This window comes from Podarcis melisellensis (assembly GCF_964234715.1).
Source record: "Podarcis melisellensis genome assembly, chromosome: 12".
NCBI classification, from domain to species: Eukaryota; Metazoa; Chordata; class Lepidosauria; order Squamata; family Lacertidae; genus Podarcis; species Podarcis melisellensis.
The window spans coordinates 18,832,449-18,854,644 of NC_138544.1; the positions used below are offsets into that span (position 1 = coordinate 18,832,449).

Below are 22,196 nucleotides of genomic sequence, written 5' to 3' on the forward strand. Positions count from 1 at the left end.
TGCTTACAGCCTGGACAGTCTTTTTTTTAAAAAAAAAACGAAAACAAAAAAGCTCTATATAGTAATTTCCTTTTAACACAAAACAAACAAACAAAAACAAACCTTGGGTACATTTTTAAAAAGTTGTCTGGGGACACTTGATAATATAGTGATACCTCCGGTTATGAACTTAAATTGTTCCGGAGGTCCGTTCTTAAGCAGAAATCGCTCATAACATGAGCTGTGCTTTCGCCTCCTGCTGCTGCCGTGCTCCCGGCATGCAACTTCCGCTTGCATCTCGGGGCAAAGTTTGCAACTGGAAGCATCTACTTCCATAACCCGAAGTGTTCGCAATGAGTACTGTATGTAACACGAGGTTCCACTGTAAACGGACTTGAAGGACATAGCACTTAACCCTTAATTTATCTACTACTAAAATCAATCCCAATTGAGTATCCTTTTTTTTTCAAGTTAGAAGAAAGAGATGTTGTTTATTAATGTTGTTTGCTACTCACTTTTCTTACAAGGTAACTCAAACTGACTCATATTAAAACCAATTAGAAACAACAATAAAAACCTAAAAACACAACAATTTGAATAAGACTAAAAACACAAAGAAGGCAGGACTTTAAGTCTCATCCCTCTAAAGAAGCTAATATATGCCATTCAAATTAAAGGGCCAGAAGCCCAGGAAAAAATGAAATGTCTTTGCCTTTTCCAGCCAGCTCATTTCCAGAACACTTTCCATCCTTCCTCTGTAATCTGTCTGAAGGGAACATGTATACTTTTAAAATAATTGGTCTTGGCAAAATATTTGGCTCCGGTGGGAATACCAGAGCTCCTAAGGCTACAGTCATCAACCACTTTACCCAGGAACATACCTTCTTCCATATAGAGCTAGTTAGGATTAAGTGACTTAAGAATAGCATCCCAACAACCTTTTCAATATCAGCAAGCATCCCTAGCCATATTCTCAAGTTTGCTTTATAAAAAGATACTTTTACTTATTTTCTTATGGTGGCCCCTAGTTTGTATGGATTTGGCCAATATACAGTATTTTTCTTTGGAACACATGAAAATAACCAAAATACTTATTTGTAAGAATTTTGGGTGAGCAAGAAAATACGTGAAATTCTTACAAAGAAGTATTTTGGTTATTCTCATGTGTTCCAAAGAAAAAATGTTGCTACTACAGAAATAGTTCAGATCTGCTCTCAAAATAGACTCAGTTAGAATTGGATTCTTTCATACAAATATTTCTATTGCCATATGACGATTAAAATCACTCAATAAGCCAATCCAGTTTTTCCTGTAATGGAATACCTTTTTTTAGCCCAGGAATTCTTACACCACGTGTATTGATACAGAATGTAGTATTTAAAGCAACACGTCACTAGTGGCTGGGTAAATACATAACATAAGGCTCAAATGATGTAAAGAGCATGAGACATAATTAATGCTTTTGCAAGGCACTGAGTACTAATCAAGTTGTGTTTGTTGTCTAGCGTTGATCCTTCTGTTGTAAACATATCAGATGAAATGGCCAAAACTGCACAGTGGAAGGCTCTTTCCATGAACACAGAGAATGCCAAAGTAACAAGATCTAACTTGAGGTAGCTTAAAACTACTCACCTTTCTGATTATGCTTTGATTTTGTTGAGCTGTGGAAGTAATTTTGACTGGTATTTATATTTATACCCCGAATGCCCAAATAAGAGTTTATATCACACATCTGACCTGTGAAACAATGGAAAAGTTTATGAGACCTAGGAAAGAAAAGGACTAGTTTCTAAACTTGGAAGTCTGGAATCCCAAGAACAGTGAAACTAGTGTCATGAGTTGGAGATGTCCATAGAATTTTCTTAAATAACAGCCTACCATTCTGCCTAACAAATGTGCTTTGGAAGTGAGGGTATCTTTTTTAAAAGCCCAGTTTGCTTACATGTTATGAGGGTCATTGTCAAAGAAAAATATATATAATGGATTAGCATAAGGCTCTTGATTAAACTGGAGTTGGTTTTTTAGATAATGGAGAGAAGATGATATCCAGTACTTCCCCTCTAGTGGTAGAAGGCATCTATCAGCAAAATGAATGAGAGAGGCAGTTTTTGACAATTACCGTATTTTTCGCACCATAGGGCGCACCGGACCATAGGGCGCACCCATTTTTTGGGGGGGGAAATAAAGGGGAAAAAATTATTTTTCCCCCCCCAGGCGCGGGGCTGGGGCGGGGGAAGCTCGAGCTTCCCCCGACCCCAGCCCGCAAACAGGCAGCTCTCTGCAAGCCGTGGGAGCGCTCCGGCTCCTTGCGGAGAGGTCCGCGAAGCCTGGGCGCGCTGAGCTCAGCGCGCGCAGGCTTCGCCATGCTGGCAACTCCCCGCAAGGAGCCGGAGCGCTCCGGCTCCTTGCGGAGAGGTCCGCGAAGCCTGGGCGCGCTGAGCTCAGCGCGCGCAGGCTTCGCCATGCTGGCAACTCCCCGCAAGGAGCCGGAGCGCTCCGGCTCCTTGCGGAGAGGTCCGCGAAGCCTGGGCGCGCTGAGCTCAGCGCGCGCAGGCTTCGGCATGCTGGCAACTCCCCGCAAGGAGCCGGAGCGCTCCGGCTCCTTGCGGAGAGGTCCGCGAAGCCTGGGCGCGCTGAGCTCAGCGCGCGCAGGCTTCGGCATGCTGGCAACTCCCCGCAAGGAGCCGGAGCGCTCCGGCTCCTTGCGGAGAGGTCCGCGAAGCCTGGGCGCGCTGAACTCAGCGCGCGCAGGCTTCGGCATGCTGGCAACTCCCCGCAAGGAGCCGGAGCGCTCCGGCTCCTTGCGGAGAGGTCCGCGAAGCCTGGGCGCGCTGAGCTCAGCGCGCGCAGGCTTCAGCATGCTGGCAACTCTCCGCAAGGAGCCGGAGTGCTCCCGCTCCTTGCGAAGAGGTCCGCGAAGCCTGGAGAGCGTGAGGGGTCGGTGCGCACCGACCCCTCTCACTCTCCAGGCTTCAGCGAAAGCCTGCATTCGCACCATAGGACGCACACACATTTCCCCTTCATTTTTGGAGGGGAAAAAGTGCGTCCTATGGTGCGAAAAATACGGTACTCTCCCTCCACCCACAGCCCCCAATCAAAAGTTGATCCAGGAAGTCCTACTGGAAGGGAAGCGTTGGATATCACCCAAAGCACATTTTCTTTGTATTATAGTGATTTAGATATGGGGTGGCTCTTTTATAAATATTTAATCTGTAGCATAATGGCCATGCATAGCTGTTTCATATCGTTTCTACTCATTGTGGAATTTCAATTTGGAATAAAGAGTAGAAAAGACACAAAGCATGATACTCTTCCCCCCATTTGGCTACAGATGCACACACATACAGGTGTGTATACACAAACACAAATTTCACAAAAGCTTGCTTGCTACTAGGAATTTCAAATATTCTTAGTCCTGTAGCTGCAGACTTGAGATCTTGAATGTGGAGGCTGGTTGCAAGACCTCATTATTTATTTAATTTTTATACCACCTTCATCCGAAGTTCTCTGGGCAGTTTACAGCATAAAAATACAAGATAAAAACACAAAATATTTTAACAAAACAGCAAAACCTTTCCCACATTACGGCTGTTTTCAGATGTAACATGAAACCATGGTTTGTGCTAACCATAGTGAACCCAATTCATAGTCTGAGCTTCTTGACATATGCCAGGCTGACTATAGGTCTGAGATGCTTGTCTGCTCAGAATTCAGCTTCATTTTTCCATGGTGAAGCAGCCTCTTGCGTTGGGACAATGGCCCTGTGATTTGTCAATGTTCCATGAATTCACATATAATAGGAACTTAAAATTATTAGGTGGGTTCTGGTTCAGGCTGCATCTGAATCCAGACTAAATGCATGTTGCCTAGTCTGTCACTGACCTTACATGTCTACCCAAAAATAATCACCAAAGTATTAAGTGGATATAGAATTGCAGCCTTAAAGTTGAATAATTAGTGGTGGTTTATTGCAATTATATTGAATACACATGCATCTATAGGAAGAAAAGCTGAAAATGGCTTAAATGTTTAGCCAAAAACAGCATTCAAGCCATAAACCCTAAGAGAATAATCTTGAATCCATGTTAAACTTTTCTGATGTGCTTCATGTGCTTGAAATGTGTTAACTTGAGTGTGTGTATGTGCATGTTCATAATAAAAAATAATATGTGATACATGAAATACAGGTGCTATTTGATAAAATTTGAGTGTGTTATATATTCTTTGGCTTGTCTAACTTTGTGAATTGTTCTTAACAGCTCTGAAAAAGAAGAGTGTGTGAAAATAGACATGGAAAATACTCCTGAAACAAAGTATGTAGATGCTGAAACCTCATTATAGAAGTGAACAAGGGTATATATTATTTTATAGGATATACTGTAAAAGGGTGACTTCACATCTTCTTTCAAGTACTGAAATTCGAGAGATATGGATACTGTATGTACAGCAACAAGACTTTCAGACAAGATAGAAGTGATGTCCGCTCTGGAAATATTTATTTTTAGTGGAATGTTTTTCATTTTTTTAAATAGGAAAATTAAAAATTCTTTTTAGTTATCAGTACATGCATTGCATGTCAAATCATCTTTAATTGTGAAGTATTGGTTGCATTGTTTATAACTTTCTAGTATGTAGTAGTTTTTATAATTTATTGCAGTACACGTCACGTTTTCAGGCAATTGCTGTTTGGGTGTTTGCAAAATGTTATAAATGTCAGTCTCCCTAGGAAAAAAAATCCCAATGTGCCCTTTCATAAATGACTTTATTTTCAGGCCATTCTTACTTCATGTTGCTGTTTTATGGGGATCTAAATGGATATCTGTGAGAATGATTTATTAGTCCTAAATTAATATAGCACTAAACACAGTGTTGTTGCTTTTCCCTTGATCCTTTAAGTCATGGATACCACAGTACCTCTTCATACTACATATTTTGCGTACAGATTCTTTTGCCTCCATTGAAGTTAATGAGGCATTGAAATTATACAGGGCCTGTGGATTTGAATACACATGTAGGCTCCAAATTAAGGTTCCTGACTTAAAATGTAAGCTTAACAGACTTTGATTAGCCAATGAGTTTGTTTCCTTTTCCTGCATGTGCATAATATTAATTGATCTCTGAAAATACATTCAGGGTGGTGAGAGCAGGGGATCCCAATGCAAACATTTTCCTGATTCAGGAGAGGGCTTGCACAGGAATCTTGCTTTTAAACAAAGGGCTTTCAAACAGCCCCACACAGACCCAGAGCAGCCAACATGTAGGCTGGAGGGATTGTGCCTCACAGAGGATGGGAGACAGAGCAAAAGGCTAGCAATCATGGAGCCAATTCTGACTCGGTCAATAGAACTCAGTATCTAAATGCTATTACTTGGAAGGCTTGGATCCAGAGATTTCTTGTGTGAGTGGAAAAAAACACTTCCACTTGTGAAAGGCAACCCTGCTGAATTTCTTCCATTTCCTCATCCAGCTGCTGCCCCATACCCCATTTTACATTCTAGAGGGTCCTACTGGCCCTTAGGAGATGCTTTGGGGAACCACAGGACCTACAGCAGGGGGAAGGGAGCCAGGAGGGCCCTGTTGCATGAACAGAGTTCTGCTTGAGCGTTTCGAGATCCACGCAATATGTTTGGAACTACAGCTTGTTTAAAAGATATTAGGCCACGCATAGAAGTAAGTTGCACTGATGTCAATGGTGCTTAATTTTGAAGGCAGTGAATCTGGGTCCAAAGCTGTGCATGCAGAGCTTCTGCAATGGGCAAGGCCTTCTCTTTTGTGGAGGATGTGCATATGAAATTATACCCTATATCAAGGAAATATCTTGTGTATGCTGGATTTTCATGGTACCTATCTGAAAATCCCACACATATGAAGAAGGCCCCTAAACTGGAGCCACTGTGTTTAGCATCAAGGTGTGAGGATTACGTAATACATTAATCTCTATGCATTTGAAGGAATGGAGCAACTTTATGTGAAGTTAAAATTAAAAGGCAAATTAAACATGTAAGGTCTTCCATTTTAAAAGCACATTGCTTTATTATCTCCTCTTACTGAAGTCAGTTGTATAAATTGCTAGCCACACCGGAACAGGGATGGGGGGGGGGAATCTGACCCCACCTGTCATGGTTGGACTCCAATTCCCATCATCCGCAGCAAATATGGCCAGTAGTCAGGGATGATGGAAGTTGTAGTTCAAATCATTTGGAGGTCCACAGGCTCCCCATCCCTGCACCAGAATATTAATGCTCATTTCTTTCTGTGGCAGAATTAAGCATTTGTGTATATCTGTCCTGATGAAATGCACAGGACTTAAGGCTTGAACTGCAGCTGGATAGTATCTGTTTGCCAGCATGGACTTCAGTCATCTTGCCCAATGGTGAAACTCACAGTAACCAATTCTGCTTCTAAAAGTGAAATGGCAGCAACTGGTGAAGCCATTCATTGGTAGGAATCCGCACCGTGGAGCAATCAAATAGGTCTTTAAAGATCACTATTGGAAGTGGTAGTTGATGTAAACGTAAACCGTGTAGTTACTGGCTGGTTAGGAGCTTCAAGTCCATATGGACCTCTCATGCTAGCAGAGATTCTCAGTGGAGCCCATCATCACTGCTACCTCCCAGCAGTTTCCCGTTAAGAATCTGTTTTCTTTTCCCTCCTTGATTGCCTGGCAGCATGCAATTCCTCTTAGCAAACTGCCTCTCCACTTGTTACTGAAGAATGCTGTTCGTATGAAAACTTAAGTTCCGCACACCTCACAAAGAAGTCTAGTTGTTGACATTGCTCACAATTGTAACAGAAGCCACATAACTTAAGGTTGTGCTTATTTTCCGTCAATAATGAACATCTGCACCTCTCTTTGTGCTTTCTGTCAAAAGAAGAATTTGTGCACGTCTCCCACAGAACTTTTCACTGGGAATATGGCAAGAAGTGCATGTTGGATCTTGAAAGTAACTTGGTGCACCCAGTGGAACATTTTACTTTTCTGAAGAGGAAGTTCATGTACCGTGCCATCAACTGCTTTTGAAATAGTGGGGTGTTTCAAAAGCCGTTTTCAGGGCAGAACCAGAGGAGTGAATAAGTCCCACAGCATAAAAGCAGATTGTGGGGCTCACCAATGGGAACAGAAACCTATGAAATTGACACTTAAGATTTACTTGAACAGTGGCATTTCCTTTTATTGTTTTTTTTTTAATGCTGCTAAATGTATTCACACTTTGAAGAAAAAGTTAACCTTATCAAATCAACATGTAGGGATATGGGTCATCATTAAACAGAAGAGCTGATGCCTCAGCACCATCAAATTAGCTTTTCAGTACTGCTTATCTTTGATATTGGTAAGAGTATAGCTATAATGTTCATTCCTGGATGTTCACGTAGCTTGTGCCTTAGCCTACTCCAGAAAATATGCACTTTTTCTTTATTTGAAAATCATGACCACCTGTCACCCCATCTCTTTCACAAAAGGTGTGTTCACCGTCTTCAACAATCACGTTTGAAAACAATGTGTTCTATTTGGTACAGTAAAAAAAAAAAACCAATCATGCCTGTAGCGTTCAGAGTTATTCACACTCGTCTTCCATTACTGAAAAATTCTGTATTCAGAGCTGTGGGTAGTAATTTGCAAAGATCCAAACAGATTGTCTTGAATTTTAACCCTTTGTTTTCTAAGCCTATAATTCCATAATGCTGAACAGTTCATATCGACTTTTCAGTGCCAAAGGGTTAATAATTTTGGTAATTTAAGCAAAGATCTGAAAACTACTTAGAATCACAATATTTATTTTATTTTAATTATGTAAAAATATTATACAGTGCCAGGCATAACCATGACTTGCAATGTAGTTTGCATTGATTGTTTCGATGTTGTTTGTTAATGTTACCTTACACATTTGATAGCATATTAAGTTCTGATGACATGCTGAGAATTCCAGTGGTAAAATCTAGGTGATTTACTGCTTATTATACTGTATAAATGTTATTTCCTTCTCCATAATTAAAAAAGGATAGTATTAAAGTAAGACAGTGAAGGACAGAGCTTTTACTGTACGTAGATAATAAATGTTGCCTTAAAAGGTGTAAATGAGTAAACTTTACTGTGCACTGATTCACCTTAGGGTGGAGCCTAATTTAAAGCCAGTATATTTCCATTAAACCAGTAGACTAAATAGCTGAGCACTTTTTTTTAGATACCTTGGTACTGGCATATTCTGTAAAGAATCTTAGTGTCACAAAAGAATCTAAACAACCCGGTGTTTTTGGTTTATGTATGAACTTGTAAAACTCTGTTCTAGATATGCACAAACAACTCATTATCCTTAGTTTGCAATGTTCCATGCTGCAAACTGTGTTTAAAGCAGGTTATTCCAGATTATCAAGATAATCAACAAAAATGTGCAAGATAGTGTACAAAGCATGTCAGTCATTTAGCATCCAACAGAACGTTCCCTCCCTCCCCTTCAAACACATTTATCTCTATGTACAGTAGTCTTGTAAAATGTTCCCATTGTAAAAGTAAGTTCCAAATGTAAAAATGTCATGGATAGATGAAATGCAAAACCAAAATGCACTGGTATGCATTGTTTAAAGGGGTTATGTATTATACATATGTTTTATACATTGTGTTTGAAGTTACCAGTTCAGAGTTTGTAGATCATTAGCACAACATTTTGAATGTATTTTGCTTTTGCTTTTCTTAAGTTTGGTCAGTAATTTAATGTTTTTTAGAATGATTGATTATAGGTGCCATCCATTACCTAATACAGTACAAATGTTGTGAAGAACCATTTATTTTAGTGAATGTATAGGCACATAGTTGTGTGTCGATATATACTCGTATTCTGAATACAAAATATTGTCTTGTGATTTTACTACTTGCAGTTTTTTTATTTTAAAACTTTTTAGTAAATTTGTCAATTATAGGAAAATGGTTGCAATTGGTGTGAAAATAAAGTTTTTCATATTTAGTACATATTGTCACTATATGGCAGTCTTGGAGTAACTTATTTAATGCCAGGTTTTTATAATGCAATTTATTAGTCAGGAGACGAATTCCTTTGTAACATTTCCCATTTGTTATTGATGCTTTGTTTTGTAAGTGTGTCTTCCAGTGTTCAGAGCTGAACAAAAACATTTACTTTGATTTGCAGTGTGATTCCACACTTTATTCCAGTTTTTATGACAGTTTTCTAATTGCATATAACATTTCCTTTTATAATAAAATCCAAAGCAAGTTAACACTGTTCCAAATGTAGAAACAATATTTTATTAATTTATATAATGCCTACAAAAAATTCTCCAACATGTACTGTGAAAAATCCAGCCTTTATAATTTGTTTAATGAATGTTGCGAAAACTATTTTTTGTAATGTTTCAAAAAGTTGACAAAAAGCAATAAAATGCCACTGAATTTAACATTTTTGGTTAATCTTTAATCACATGTTGTTTGTTATGCAGGATTAATTTTAATGATATAATTCATGAAAGCTCTCTGGTGCTCTTAACTTTTATCTAGCTAGTCTAGTTTAGAGTTCTTGCCATGTGTTTAAGAACTGCACAACCAGCAAGTAAGAGCTGTGAGTCTACAAAACAATGCTACAAATCGTACCACTGTATAATGCTGCAATACAGTATGTATCTTTTGGATTGAAGTTGTGTTATATTATTAGACGGTCAAAATCCTATCACTGTGGTGGGCAGGGGTTGTCATGAATTGAAGACCAGTACAGTTCAAGGATTCCTAGAGTAGAGTTTTTGCTATTTCTCAGGAATGAATGGCAGCCATTGTAGGCTTGAGGTGGGTTGATCTGGCCCAGTGTTGACAGTTTTGTGGGTGATGGGGCAAGTTATGCTCTTCCCCTGCAATAACCTTTTTAGTTCTATCCTGTTTACTGTCATAAAACTCAGAGGAAGCCACTGAGAACTTGAGTTTTGTTTCTTAGTGACACTAGAAAGCAGATTTGCCTTTACTGGTAACAGAAAAAGACATTTACTGGAATGGTATCTATTTCACAAAGTATGCTGAAATGTACACTCCTATAGTACACACCTGATTCTTCCTCCCATGTTAGCAAAAGCAAGAAAAGTGAAGAGGGGAAAAGTACATATTTTCTGTTTTCTTGTCCTGTGTTTATTGGATCAAGGTAAGTGGGAAGAAACAGCTTCCTTCCCATATCTGCCCTGCAAATACTCAGATTCTAAAGAACTGTATGGGACAAGGTGATGCTGTTCTTCCCTTCTATCTTGCCCTGAATTCCAGTCAATCCTTTGCCTTATTTGTAACTGGCACCCAAATAATTTTGTTGGCATACAAAAGTATGTCAGCACTTGAGGGTGAAGCCATAGCAGTATGCACAGATTCTTCCCTTTACGAGGAGACAAGGTTAGTACAGTAATTGGGCTGTACAGAATGTTAAAAGGGAAACAGGAAAATATTACATTTTTAAAAGAGAAATTAATAAAAACTACAATGTAAAGGGTCAGAAAGAGATGCTTGATCAGAGTTGAGCAGTGGTCTAGAGATTCGCAATATAACTCTGGATAACTATTAGACATTGCAGCTTTACCCATATTGTATGTTTTTGCTCTTTTGTGGTAAGATTTGGTTCTGTTCAGTCTTGCCAATTCTATTCTAGGCTGTAGGTCTATTGAAATTGAGCAAAAGAAACAGAGCCAGCCCAATGCAATTGGCACCTGAGATGAATCACAAAATATTTAAATAGTGCACCAAGGAATAAGAGGTGAGCGAAGATCTACATCAGGAACAAGGATGAGGGCATCAGCAGCACCACCTATTTGCCAAGAGGCCACTGTAGAGGTGGCATTGGCCTCCAAGGAGCACATTGCAGCAGCAGGCAACGCATTCAGCGGTGGGCAGATCTGCCCCTGTGGTACCTGCTGCCCGAGGCAGTTATGTCACCTTGCCTCATGGGTGGACTGGCCCCAGAGAGAAGTCTTATGGCTCTGTTGCTTTGGAGCTGTCCTGTGCTTCTATAGAAACATGTTCAATTCATTTACTTGGAGCCCTTCTTGTGCCCAAAAAGCTCCCCAGTTGCCTTCAACTTCAAAATAAAATAAAAAGGGCAGTCCCATTTAAAATGTACAGCACAAAAGGAGAAAATGCCCCCAACTGCAACAAAGCAACATCATGGGATCTGTTGGGGAGTGGATGGTATGAAGTGCCGTAGAATCCTAGAATTTGGTAGAGTTGAAAGGGATCCTGAAGGATCATCTAGTCTAACCCTTGCAATGCAGGAATCTCATCTGAGAGATTGTGCATAGTTGCTTAGACAGAATAGCTAACTGGAAACCATACCATAGTTAAAGCATAATCTTTGGAAGCTGGTCATTCAGAAGGTGAGATTTCCTACACGTATTCCAAAGCATCATCTTTACAGATCCACAATATGTTTGAGAGCTAATCACAGGCCCCTTAATTTCGTTGTTTCAATGATTTGGAGCAAATAAAATTTCAGTATATATGTACTGAGTGTCGTCGCTGCTGTGTTCTATAAATTCATTTCCCCCTCTCTTCCAAATCAGAACATCTGATTTGCTACATAAGTTAGGTTAGCTCTATTTTTTTATTGCGGTCATTAATTATAATAAAAAAATATTATCTTAAGACCTTTTGGAGAAGACTGGATGTGAAGCAGCAGTCTGTACATGCTCAATAAAAATACGTAATGGCATTACACCCTCCGGCTCTGGATTGGTTCGTTTTCCAAACAAAATCGCAAGTGACGTGGCGCCAGCCTACAATTTCCACTCCACCTTTTGGGTGAATACGGTAATCTTTCCCCTTCTGCCCGCTTCCGGGTACTTGCAGAAGGAGGGCCGCCATTAGCCAATCAGAAAAAGGCTCCTGCAAGGCCGCTCGGTGACGTCACCGCGCCAAGCCGCGCCTACTGAGAATTTAGCGCGAGAGTCGTTTCGGGGCTGGGAGCCGCGAGCGGCTTCTCCCGTTCCTATGGCAACAGTAGCGGCGGCGTTATCCGTCTCCCCTGGAGCGCCGCCGCCTTCGCAGCGGCTCGCCATTGGTCGAAGGAATCGATCGTTTAGAAGGAGGCGCGCTTTCATTGGCTGGTACGTTTGTCAGTTGGCTCGCTCAGCGGGGCGGGGGGGTTCGGTCTTTTTTGGCTCGGATTAAAAAATAGTAATAAGAAGAATCCTAAAAAATAATAACGGACAGGTGCGGTGGATCTGCATACTGGGGAGGGGCAGAGAGATCGGGAATCCAGGGCGCTGCCCCTCCCTGTGCGAAGTGAGTAGAGCGAGGAAGGGGATGCTTGGGAGGAACGAAGGAAGCAGCGTTTTGTGGAGTTTCCCATCCCATAATTTATGATTGGATGGGAATTCCCAGCGGCCCCCGGAGAGCAGGCCGGGGAGAGCCACTAGGATCTCTTTTCGGGGTCAGATTTAGCTTTGGAACAAATGCAGTGCGTGGTTTGTTCTCTGCCAGATTTAACTTTGAAACACTTATTATTATTATTATTATTATTATTATTATTATTATTTGTGCCTTTTATAGAAAAAAGGTGCTGCTACACACCATGAAGTTGTTACAGTAAGCGTCACACTTCTAACATTTTTTTTGAGGCTGTGTGTGTGCCAGTACTGTGTACTTTTGAGTACCCCCAGAAAAAAGCACTTCTTTTTAAATTTGTACACCATAGTATCTTATATATGTCAGTACATTTATCAAGGCTTTTGAAGAACAGGTGTCAGCACTTCCTTAATTTTTTTTAAAGAGAACTTTTTATCGTTTTGGAATGTACAAACAAATATGGAAACCAGTAATCAATAACAGGTGGTTGCTAACAGGCCACTCATCTTTTTAGTTCCTGCTCCCCCACCCCCCAGCCATCGAAATGGGAATCCAAAGAAATTAGACTCTGTGCATATTTTGACCATGATCTCTGAAAGCTCCATTCCACTCAGCTTTGCTTTTAAGTTCTTGAACAACAGTTCCTCTTTCCCCTTGATGTGCTGTGTGACAAACCATATTTGAAAGTGAGAAGTATCTCAAAAGCGATTCGAGATATGGCATGTAGATTTGTGGTTAAAAACAACCAAGGTGAAGAATCCCACTTTGTAAGCAGGAGTTTTTAAGAGAAGCTAAAACAGCTCTTTCATACCTTCCAAGTGTCCCTATTTTCCAGGGACAGTCCCAGATTTACAGAAGCCATCCTGGTTTTTGATTTGATCCTGGAATGTCCTGCTTTTCCTTAGGACGTCCCTATTTTCATTAGAGAAATGTTGGAGGTTATGGAGTTATGCAACCCCCGAGCCATAGGGATTTTTTTTTAAAAAAAGTTTAATCTTTTATTATGATTTTATATATGTTGGAAGCTGCCCAGAGTGGTGGGGGCAACACAGTCATATGGGTGGGGTGTTAATAATATTAATGGAATAGGACATTCCTATTTTCATTGGAGAAATGTAGAAGGGTGTGCTCTTTTGATTTATTTAATCCCTGGACCTATTATGTATTCTTTGTTTTCTTTCCTGTAGATATCTCTTTCTCCAGATACTCAGGTCATCTACTGGTATTGTCCTTCACTTGTCAAGTGAAAAAACAACATTTTTACATTTGTTTTCTCTTCAGAGGCATGATGTGTTAATCCTGATGCCTTGATGTTATACAATGCCTGATCAACACAAGAAGGTGAAGACCACAGACAAGGCAACTGATACCAAACTTCAAGGGTACTGTGCTTTTCGCTAAATGTCAGCAGTGACTCTCTGGAATCTGCACCAGCTGCCAGACAGAATAGTTTAATCTGAATCGCTCTGTGTACATGGTGACTGTTACTCTGGTCACCAAGACCTTTTCACTTTGACAGAAACAATTGGTGGTTAAGAAGCCTGTACAAATTGTGGGTGTGTAGAGCAGACCGCTGAGGCAATATTGTGGAATGCTTGATACAATGCCATAGAGATATAAACTTCAATATTGTTTCATTTAGATTACTTACTGATGAAATAAGGTAGTGTAATGTGTTGTTAATAAGCATATAATTTATGTTTTCTCCTAGGGATTACTCAGACCTTAAAAGGCTTCTGGCACTACTCAATGTCCAGTCAAGCAAACAACAGGTATTTTTCATTAGCCATTTTGTAACGGCAGGCTGTAATTATTAATTTATTCATTATTATTGAAATTAATTTGATTTTGAAAATACTCAAAATTAATATTCAGATATTCAGGATTAATTTTTGAACAGTAGCTTTCAAGCTCTGCCTAAACATGAGGGTGGGAGGATGCTTTTTAGGGATGGATGGAGTTGAAAAGAAGGAACCCATTGCATATGGGTTTTCATTTGTTTATTCACAGGGAACTGTAGCTCTGAGAGGGCAATAGGGGGTTCCTAATACCTCTCAGAACCCTCAACGAACAACATTTCCCAGGATTCTGGGGGTATGATACTGTTTTAAATTTATAGTGTAGATGGGATTTGTGTGCTGAGGTAGGTCATGCCAATAGTAAAAGTATTTCTTTAAGAAACTGCCTGTTCCCTTTAAATAAGTCTTTTTTCTCTGGTACCCTATTATGGAGAGCTGTCATCAACAACTCCTCTCAGCCCTCACCTCTGGCCATGCCTTCTGGGGTTGAGGGGAGATGGAGTCTAATAACATCTAGAGGGCCATAGGTTCTTCATCCCTGCTATGTACATAAACAACTTATTCTCAGGAGGCAGTGCTCTCATTCCCTGCTCTTAATAAGCTCACTTTGTTCTCTGTCTACTTCTGCAGAGCAGGTGCTTTCTATTCCAGGAAGGCTATTTGAGGAGAGATCTCTCCTCGTTTTTTGGTCCAGGTTTTTAAAATTTCCCTGAAAAGTATAGATGCAAGCTTCCTGCTTCTTAGAGAGCATTCAACAAGGCTAAGCAGCCATTGCTGCTCAGAACTTTCTGCATCAGGTGCACCCAACTGCCACTTTGAGAATGCTTGCTATGTTTTCATTCCTTTCCCCTCTGCATACTCCAGCTGCATCTTTTCAAGATCTGTGTGCAGCTATGGAGAAGAGACAGCCTAGGGCGCTTTGAAATCTTCTGTATATATTGGATTATTATTTTAAAAAATTATCTCCTTGTTGTCTGAATTCAAAGGTTAAATTGCCCGAGGTCCCAGTGACAATCACGTATTTTCCTCTGACCCAGCTAAACACTTTATATCATTTGTCTTATAGTAAATCTCCTTTGCATTTGCAGCTGCCAGCCCTTAACTTTGAAAGTTCTAATAATAGCATGACCAAGTCTGAGCAATACTCCAGCAACCCTTGTGGAGAGAGATGTAGAGGTCAATGGCAAGAATCAACTGAAGCTGTTGAACTCGAACACTTTAGGTACCGTGCAGAAAAGAAAATGAATGTTTATTTTATTTATCTGGATCCAATTCAAATCCTTTTATGCTATATATATAATCTTTACTATTGCGTGTGCTCTAGCGTCATTGAAATTCTACTCAGTATTGATCCAGAGCAGATTCCAACGTATGGTTAGCAGAGTAAAATCTTAAACACGTTGCAGGATTCCCAAAAAATAGACCAGAGGCGATTATATTTCATCCAGCAGAGCTTTACTGCTACTGAAGGCAAATGAGCATAATGGTCACAAATCCAAAAAATTTAGGATTGGCACTGTCCGTAAGAAATCCAGTTGCAGCAGACTTAACTTAAACTTACAATAACTTATAACAAGACTAAACCTTAGCACTAAGTATACAGAACACAACACCAGACGGGAAAGAAAGAGAAAGTGAAACCCAGACTCCATCTGTCCTTACTTTTATAGTCAGCATAACCTTGACAGAAAGAGGTAAGAGAACCAGTTCAAACCAGCTGTACTTAGCTTCTCTGAAGGTATAACCCAAACATCATTGGTTTCTTTCACACAGAGAAGCTTCCAGAAGCTTCTTGAATTAAGTAGAATAGGAAAGATCTCTACACATCAGATCAATACTTTTTGCACTAAGAAATGCAAACTGACATCTAGAACCTCATGGGATAATAGTAAATAAATTCAATCATAAGTGACCTTAAGACATACTGTATTATTGACATCTGACAGGGCTGTCTTCACTGTGGCTCAGATGTAAGTCCTATTGAATTGGATAGGGTTATTCCCAGGTATTGGGGGATAAGATGGCAGCCTTCATTGTTGCCTTGCATATAGGAGGCAATTTAGGATGTTCGCAGTCATCCTGAACTTCTGCTTTGCATGTAACACTGTAGACAGGAGTTTCAGAAGCCTCTTCTGATGGGCAGTCCATCCAGGAACCCAGGTCCTACCAGCACTATGCTAGTATGCCATCCGGGAAAGATGCCCTTTCAGATTTGTCTCTTTAAAATGAACTTGGCTGAACCTTGCATGCTCCCCTCCTATGATAATTGACACCAGGCATGAATGGAATGAGTTCTTGTGGACCACTTTGCAATATTTATATGGAAGAGCAGCATACAAGTTGAGATAATAAATTAAGACATCAGTGGCAGTTGTAACATTCAGGGGAGAGGTAGGGACTGTTAAAATTCCTGCTCCATGATTGCAGTCATGGGATTGTTGTCTTTCACATGACGGTATATGTTTTGACTCCACAGAGTGGGAAGTGACGGAGACAGGATGTTTGTGTTACTATGTTCCGTGAAATGGGACTATTGTCCTTTGTCCTTTCTGATGCTAAAGAGAGAGGGAGCCATGTTGCAGTGTTCCATGTGTGTTTCTATGTAAATAAAGTATATTAGCCAAAATGCTGAGTTGCTGAGGTCTGTTACATAAACTGCAAAGACTCTGCGGATCCCTAAGTGTGCTGATGTCTGTTGGCATCGGTCGCTGTGATGTTCGGGCAGAAGAAAGCCTTTGAAGCTCCCAAACGATCGGCCAGGAGGGAGGGAACATGCCAGTTGGGCATGTGTCTCTGCCAGGGTCCTACTCAAGTGTAGGACAAGCTCCTGACAGGGACTTGCTCTATTGTTTCCCCTGGGTGCTGACCAGTGAGTCCAAGCAGGAGCAGGAATTCAGTTTGGAGTACATTGATTGTAACCTATTAATCTTTGTGGTCATTTTCATTAAGTCACTGTAGTCAAAAATGCATTTCCTGCACAGACAACCATCTCTTAGCATCCCATCACTGCGAGCAAAAGCATTTATGCCTTGTGCAATGCCCATTTGCCTTTTCTCCCCTTAGTATGAATTACAAGAATGAGAGGAAATTTAGTCAACATCCACAGCACAAGCTGTTTCAAGATATCTTCACAGCTTTGGTAAAAAACCGGCTGATTTGCAGGTAAGAAAGATCACCTATGTCTTTACCTTTGGAATGAGTATCAAAGCATCCAGCGGGATCAGAAAGGCGCCTCTTTGTGTGGTTGAGTTTCCCTTTGGAACAGGGACTGCTGCTCTCTCAAAATATTAGACTTCCCCAGTGGTAGTTGACCTTAACCCTGGAAGTCTATTGACTTTCATTAAAAGAAATAGCATTAGTTTGGGGTGTTCCAGTTAAAAGGTGGCATATTGGAATTCTACAATCAGTCTAAAATCAGGAGGAAAAAGGTGGACAAGACACACAGTTCTGCTATCTTCCTAAGTTGTAGCCTTTTGAAATACTTCTAACACTGCTTTCACTAAAATCTGAATTGCTGTTTTGATGATGGCTTATTTCCTGTTCTGGGACTTTTCATCCCAGCAATGCCAAGAAGTGTAAGATCGCCAGCACAGTTCTAACCTTGTCTATTCAGGAGTAAGTCCCACTGAATTCATTTACTCACAGACAGATGGGTATATAGTAGCTGCCTAGGGCTGCTCTCCTAACCTTGTTTACTTGAAAATAAGTCCCATGGAATCCAGTGGGACTTAATTCTGAATAGACATGGTTAGGATTTCACTGTAAGTTGTTACTGTTTGTTGATATTTGATAGCAGGACTTCATTTTTACAGTAATGGAGAGTGGATATTTTCATACCCGTGCATTTCATTGTTTGACTGCAACTGTGTGGCAAACTGCAAAATATTTTAATAATCAGATATTTGTTTTCTGAAAGAGGACAGTATAGTTAACAATAAAAAAATTATCAGCTGCTTATTCAGTGCAGGGAAACTGTAACACATGACAGTTATTATATGACATCTTCTGTTATTTTCTTATGTCACATTTCATATTTTATTGATATCCCTGTGTCATTTTGAGGGTGGTATCATGAGTATGGTTGCCCAAGAGGATGTGGATGATGTTGACCAAGCTGCTGTATTAATAGCTCTGTGATGCCAGTAACATAAAAAGATCTGCAAGGAAACTACTTGTCCTGTTTAATAATATATCGCTGCTGTTGCTTAGAACTCTTGACACTATACCCAGATCAGTGTCTGTGGTACAAGAAAGGGAAGGTGGTCTTATGTGAAGATACATCAGTAGGGTTGTCATATTCCCAAAAGTGAAAATCCGGACAAAGTTGTTCATCTTTTTTTGGGTGGGGGGAAGGAGAAATTGTTGAGCTTTTTGGGAACATCTCCCCCCAAAATACATTTTTGGGGTGTTTGGGAAATTTAAAAGCATTTTTAAGATTGCCCTACTTTGCTATGTGTCTGGGTTTTCCTGGATATTTTGCTGCTTCATCAAAATCCATTTGGGGAGCCTGATTCCCAGATGTGTCCAGGAAAACTCAGATGTATGGCAGCCTTACACACCAGTAGCTGAACTCTTGCCTGATTGTCCTAGTCTCCTTCGCCTGATTTGTATATGTATGTTAACTGGATCAGGAGAACAGATTTGGCCTGTCTCTCCTTCACCCTGCCTGCCTGCATTGCCCTGGTTTTGGAGTTGGAGTAATGTTTTTATTTTATGTATTTATTTAAATAGTTCTAAACCATGCTTCCATAGAAAAATATAACAAGGTGGTATGCAATGCAAAAACCTAACAGCACAACCATGAGCTCGGTATAAAATATCAACAGCATATCAGCCAAAAATATAAAGCTTGCAAAAGATTGCCTGAAGAGTGCAGTTTGTCAAAGATGTCTAAAAGAAAGCAGGGATGATTCTTCCTGGACTTCTATTGGCAATGAGTTCATCATGGCCTTCTACGTGAAAGGCTTAGACCCTCCTGAAGACCAGCTGACTCTCAGCAGCAGTGGGGACCATCAAGGATGCTTCATCAGTAGATCTTAGTGGTCAAGGTGGGGCATCAGGAAAGGTCCTTAAGATACTGTTTAGAACTTTGTGAATTAACAGCAGAACTTTGAATCTGGCTGGGTAGCATGTGGATAGCCATATGCTCACCCTGCTGTTGATTATTCTGGAGTAAATATTTTGCTCCATGGGCCCATCCATTAAGGTTCTTTCAATATTCCTCCAGGTAAACTGGCATTTCTTGTTTCCTTTTCCTGCCACCAGATCGAGGGTAAGATGAACATCTGCGTATGCTTCATTTAAAATATATTTGAGGAAAATGCAAGCACTTTGTTTTTGAAACTGAAACGGGCCCCAGAGACAAATCTTTGAACTTCTACTCCAGAGAAATCTTCAGAGATTTCCTTTTTTTTTTTACTCAACTGAACTTACGCATCAAAAACGCCGTCTTGTGAAAGGCAATGCATTCCGCTTCAAATAAATGCCCTTGAAATTTAAAGTGTGAAGAACTTTTATCACTAACTACAGTATACAAAACAACTCTAAGACATGCCTCCCTAGTGTGTGACTAGCCCCGTGTCAGTCTGAGATACACAGTATTTTTCCTACAGATTCATACTGCACAGGTTACAGAAATGATGTAGCTTTAATTTTTTTTAAAAAATCTTGAATTAAATGCATTAAACTTACAATTATACTTCCTTAAGACTGATTTCATTGGTTTGCCTGTAACTCGGTCATACTCTGAGTAAACCCATTGAAATCAACAAAATAACTTAGGTGCATTGATTTCAAGGGGCCTTTTTTGAGAATGGCTTAGCTGGATACAAGTTTATCTTATACAACGTCAGTATTCAAATAATTGTGAAAGCAGTTCTGCGAACAAAAGTGGCTTTAAGCTTCATTAAATGGCAACTTGTCCCTGTGGGGCCACAAAGCTTATTAAACCCGGTTGGTGTTCAGAAACAATCTGTGGTGTGGCATCTTGAGGGAGCGGCAGGAAGGGGGATCAGGCTGAAGGGAAAAGCCCCAGTTCTGCTGTGCTTGCATGAAGTATTTACATGAGTCTCATCAGCTCTTTGAATGCTGCCTGTTGAATTAAAGGACACCTTGTAACCCTGGGTGAGGTGTTGTTATGTACTAAGCTTGGATCTAAAACAACAGACAGGTAGGATCCTAGAATGCAACAACCTGATTGGCCTGCAGGAGCAGCCCAATCAGAAGCCCGGAGGAAGTTTATCAGCCTATTAGGCCGGTAGGAAACTAGGATACAACAACTGATTGGCCTGCAGCAGCAGCCCAATCAGGCTGCAGGAGGGAAACATAATCAACCAATCAGACGGTACTCATTGTGTAAATAATGTATATAAAGCCTGAGGGTGGGGGATGGGAATTCAATCACTGTTCCTATGAGTTGAAATAGCATGAAATTACTACTCGATTCTGAGTATATTTTAGGCGTGAGGGTTTTTTTTTTTTAAAGGTCTGCCATTACAAACATGACACAGTAGGTCAGGTCTGGGAAGCCTTTTTTAAAGCCAAGGGCCGCATTTATTTTGGAGCCACCTGTTGAGGGCCACTTGGCAGTGGTGGTAACACCAGAGGCAAAAGTGGACAGAGCAATTAATGCAAATCTTACCTTTGTCAGTATGCTGGTTTCTCTGTCTTTCTACACACACACACACACACACACACACACACACACACACACACACACAAACACAAACTCAGGGAAGCAAGAGGCATTCATTCCACCCAGTCAAAACACTCAGGTAGTTTTCAAAGCAGGGCCAAGACTGAGTATGGCTGGGGAAAGGGCCTGGTGAGACGTCAGAGGGCCTGATAGAGAGACTTGGAGGGCCACATTTGGTTTTCAGGCCTGAGGTCTCACACTGCTTCTATCAGCGGCAAAACTAGGCTTACTATAACCAGGGCAGAGACCCAGTTTGGCACAGTTTGGTATGTGCATTGCGTCCAGGCTGGGAGCCTCAATGCCGCCCCTCTGGAGGCTTCACCCGGGGCAGAAAGCTCAGCTAGCCATCCCCGCCTCCTGTATCTTTGGCACTGATTCAATAAGTCATGTACCATATTTGCTATTCTGGGTTTGATCCTGAACATCATATCACAATAAGAGCCCTGCTAGATCAGAAGGTCTGTCTAGTCCAGAATCCTGTCTCCTATAGTGGGAAGTTCAGAAGTATGTTAGGAAAGCAGTAGTTTTGCAGCACTGAAGCCTACGGGCAACTGGCGTTCAGAGGTAAACTGGCCATTTAGCTGTTATGGCTAGTGGCTGCAAACAGACCTGTCCTCCAAGTGATCTAATCTGTTTTTCAAGTTATATAAGTGTGTGTGTTGGAGGCCGGGGGCAGCATAACCCTGTCAAGTGGCTGAAAATTCCATAAATATTGTGCAAGGAAGTCCTCTTTGGTCTGCCCTGAATTTGTTGCCAATCAGTTTTGCTGGTGATTTTGAGTTATGTGAGAAAAACACCCTGTTTCCTTCACAGCTTGTGTAGCTTTATGAGACTCCATCACAGCCTCCCTCCAAAGTTAGCTCCCCAGAACATTTCAACATTTTATCTTAAGGAGGAAGGGTGCCCCAGTTCCTCGATCATTTTTGTTCACCTCTTTCTGGAAGTTTTCCATTTGTACAGTTTTCCTTGGAGATGGAGTACAATTTCCTCTGGAGATTCAGTAGCCCAATCTTTACATGGGAGTTGTAGTTCAGCAACCTATCTGTCCAAGCAAGCATGGCCAGTGGCCAGGAATGATGGGTGTTGTGATTCAATAAACACACGAGACGTAACCGGCTGTGTTCTTACATAAATAAGGTATACTATTCATAGTATCAAATTATAAATTTCAATGGAAGTAACTTAAAAAATCCACATGAAAGGTTGTTACAGTTCCACAAAATCCTTACACAGAGTCTAGACAAGAATTTTCGGAATATTGGCTGGGCTTCATCAGTACTTAAAGCTCATATGTGATATTACAGGACAATGGATCTTATGGCATAATAGCAGCTACTATTAAGGATTTTGTGGAACTGTAACAACCTTTCATGTGGATTTTTTGGACTTTACGAACAGACAGATG

The 22,196-nt window shown here is 40.7% G+C and overlaps 2 protein-coding genes and 1 long non-coding RNA gene across 13 annotated transcripts in view; 2 read left to right on the forward strand and 1 right to left on the reverse strand.

The window, feature by feature from the left end:
- SLC4A7 (solute carrier family 4 member 7) overlaps positions 1-8,994 on the forward strand; it is a 69,658-nt gene extending 60,664 nt beyond the window's left edge. For all 9 annotated transcript variants that reach the window (XM_081883136.1, XM_081883137.1, XM_081883138.1 and 6 more), the window contains 2 exons: positions 1,485-1,592; positions 4,239-8,994. In XM_081883136.1, coding sequence (XP_081739262.1) covers positions 1,485-1,592; positions 4,239-4,320 — 190 coding nt within the window. In that variant the 3' untranslated portion in view covers positions 4,321-8,994. The remainder of the gene's footprint in view (positions 1-1,484; positions 1,593-4,238) is intronic.
- On the reverse strand, positions 642-11,654 carry LOC309353866. Its single transcript, XR_014162092.1, has 3 exons — positions 11,600-11,654; positions 1,612-1,716; positions 642-741 (listed from the first exon to the last, which is right to left on the reverse strand). It is a non-coding gene; the product is annotated as an uncharacterized lncRNA (long non-coding RNA).
- Positions 11,655-11,914: 260 nt separating this feature from the next.
- The window catches only part of NEK10 (NIMA related kinase 10), a 102,389-nt gene continuing 92,107 nt past the window's right edge, over positions 11,915-22,196 (forward strand). For 2 of the 3 annotated variants that reach the window (XM_081883147.1, XM_081883145.1), the window contains exons 1-5: positions 12,077-12,235; positions 13,580-13,680; positions 14,010-14,070; positions 15,186-15,319; positions 17,161-17,259. In XM_081883147.1, the coding sequence (XP_081739273.1) occupies positions 13,619-13,680; positions 14,010-14,070; positions 15,186-15,319; positions 17,161-17,259 (356 nt within the window). In that variant the 5' untranslated portion in view covers positions 12,077-12,235; positions 13,580-13,618. The other variant, XM_081883146.1, reaches the window with a different exon arrangement.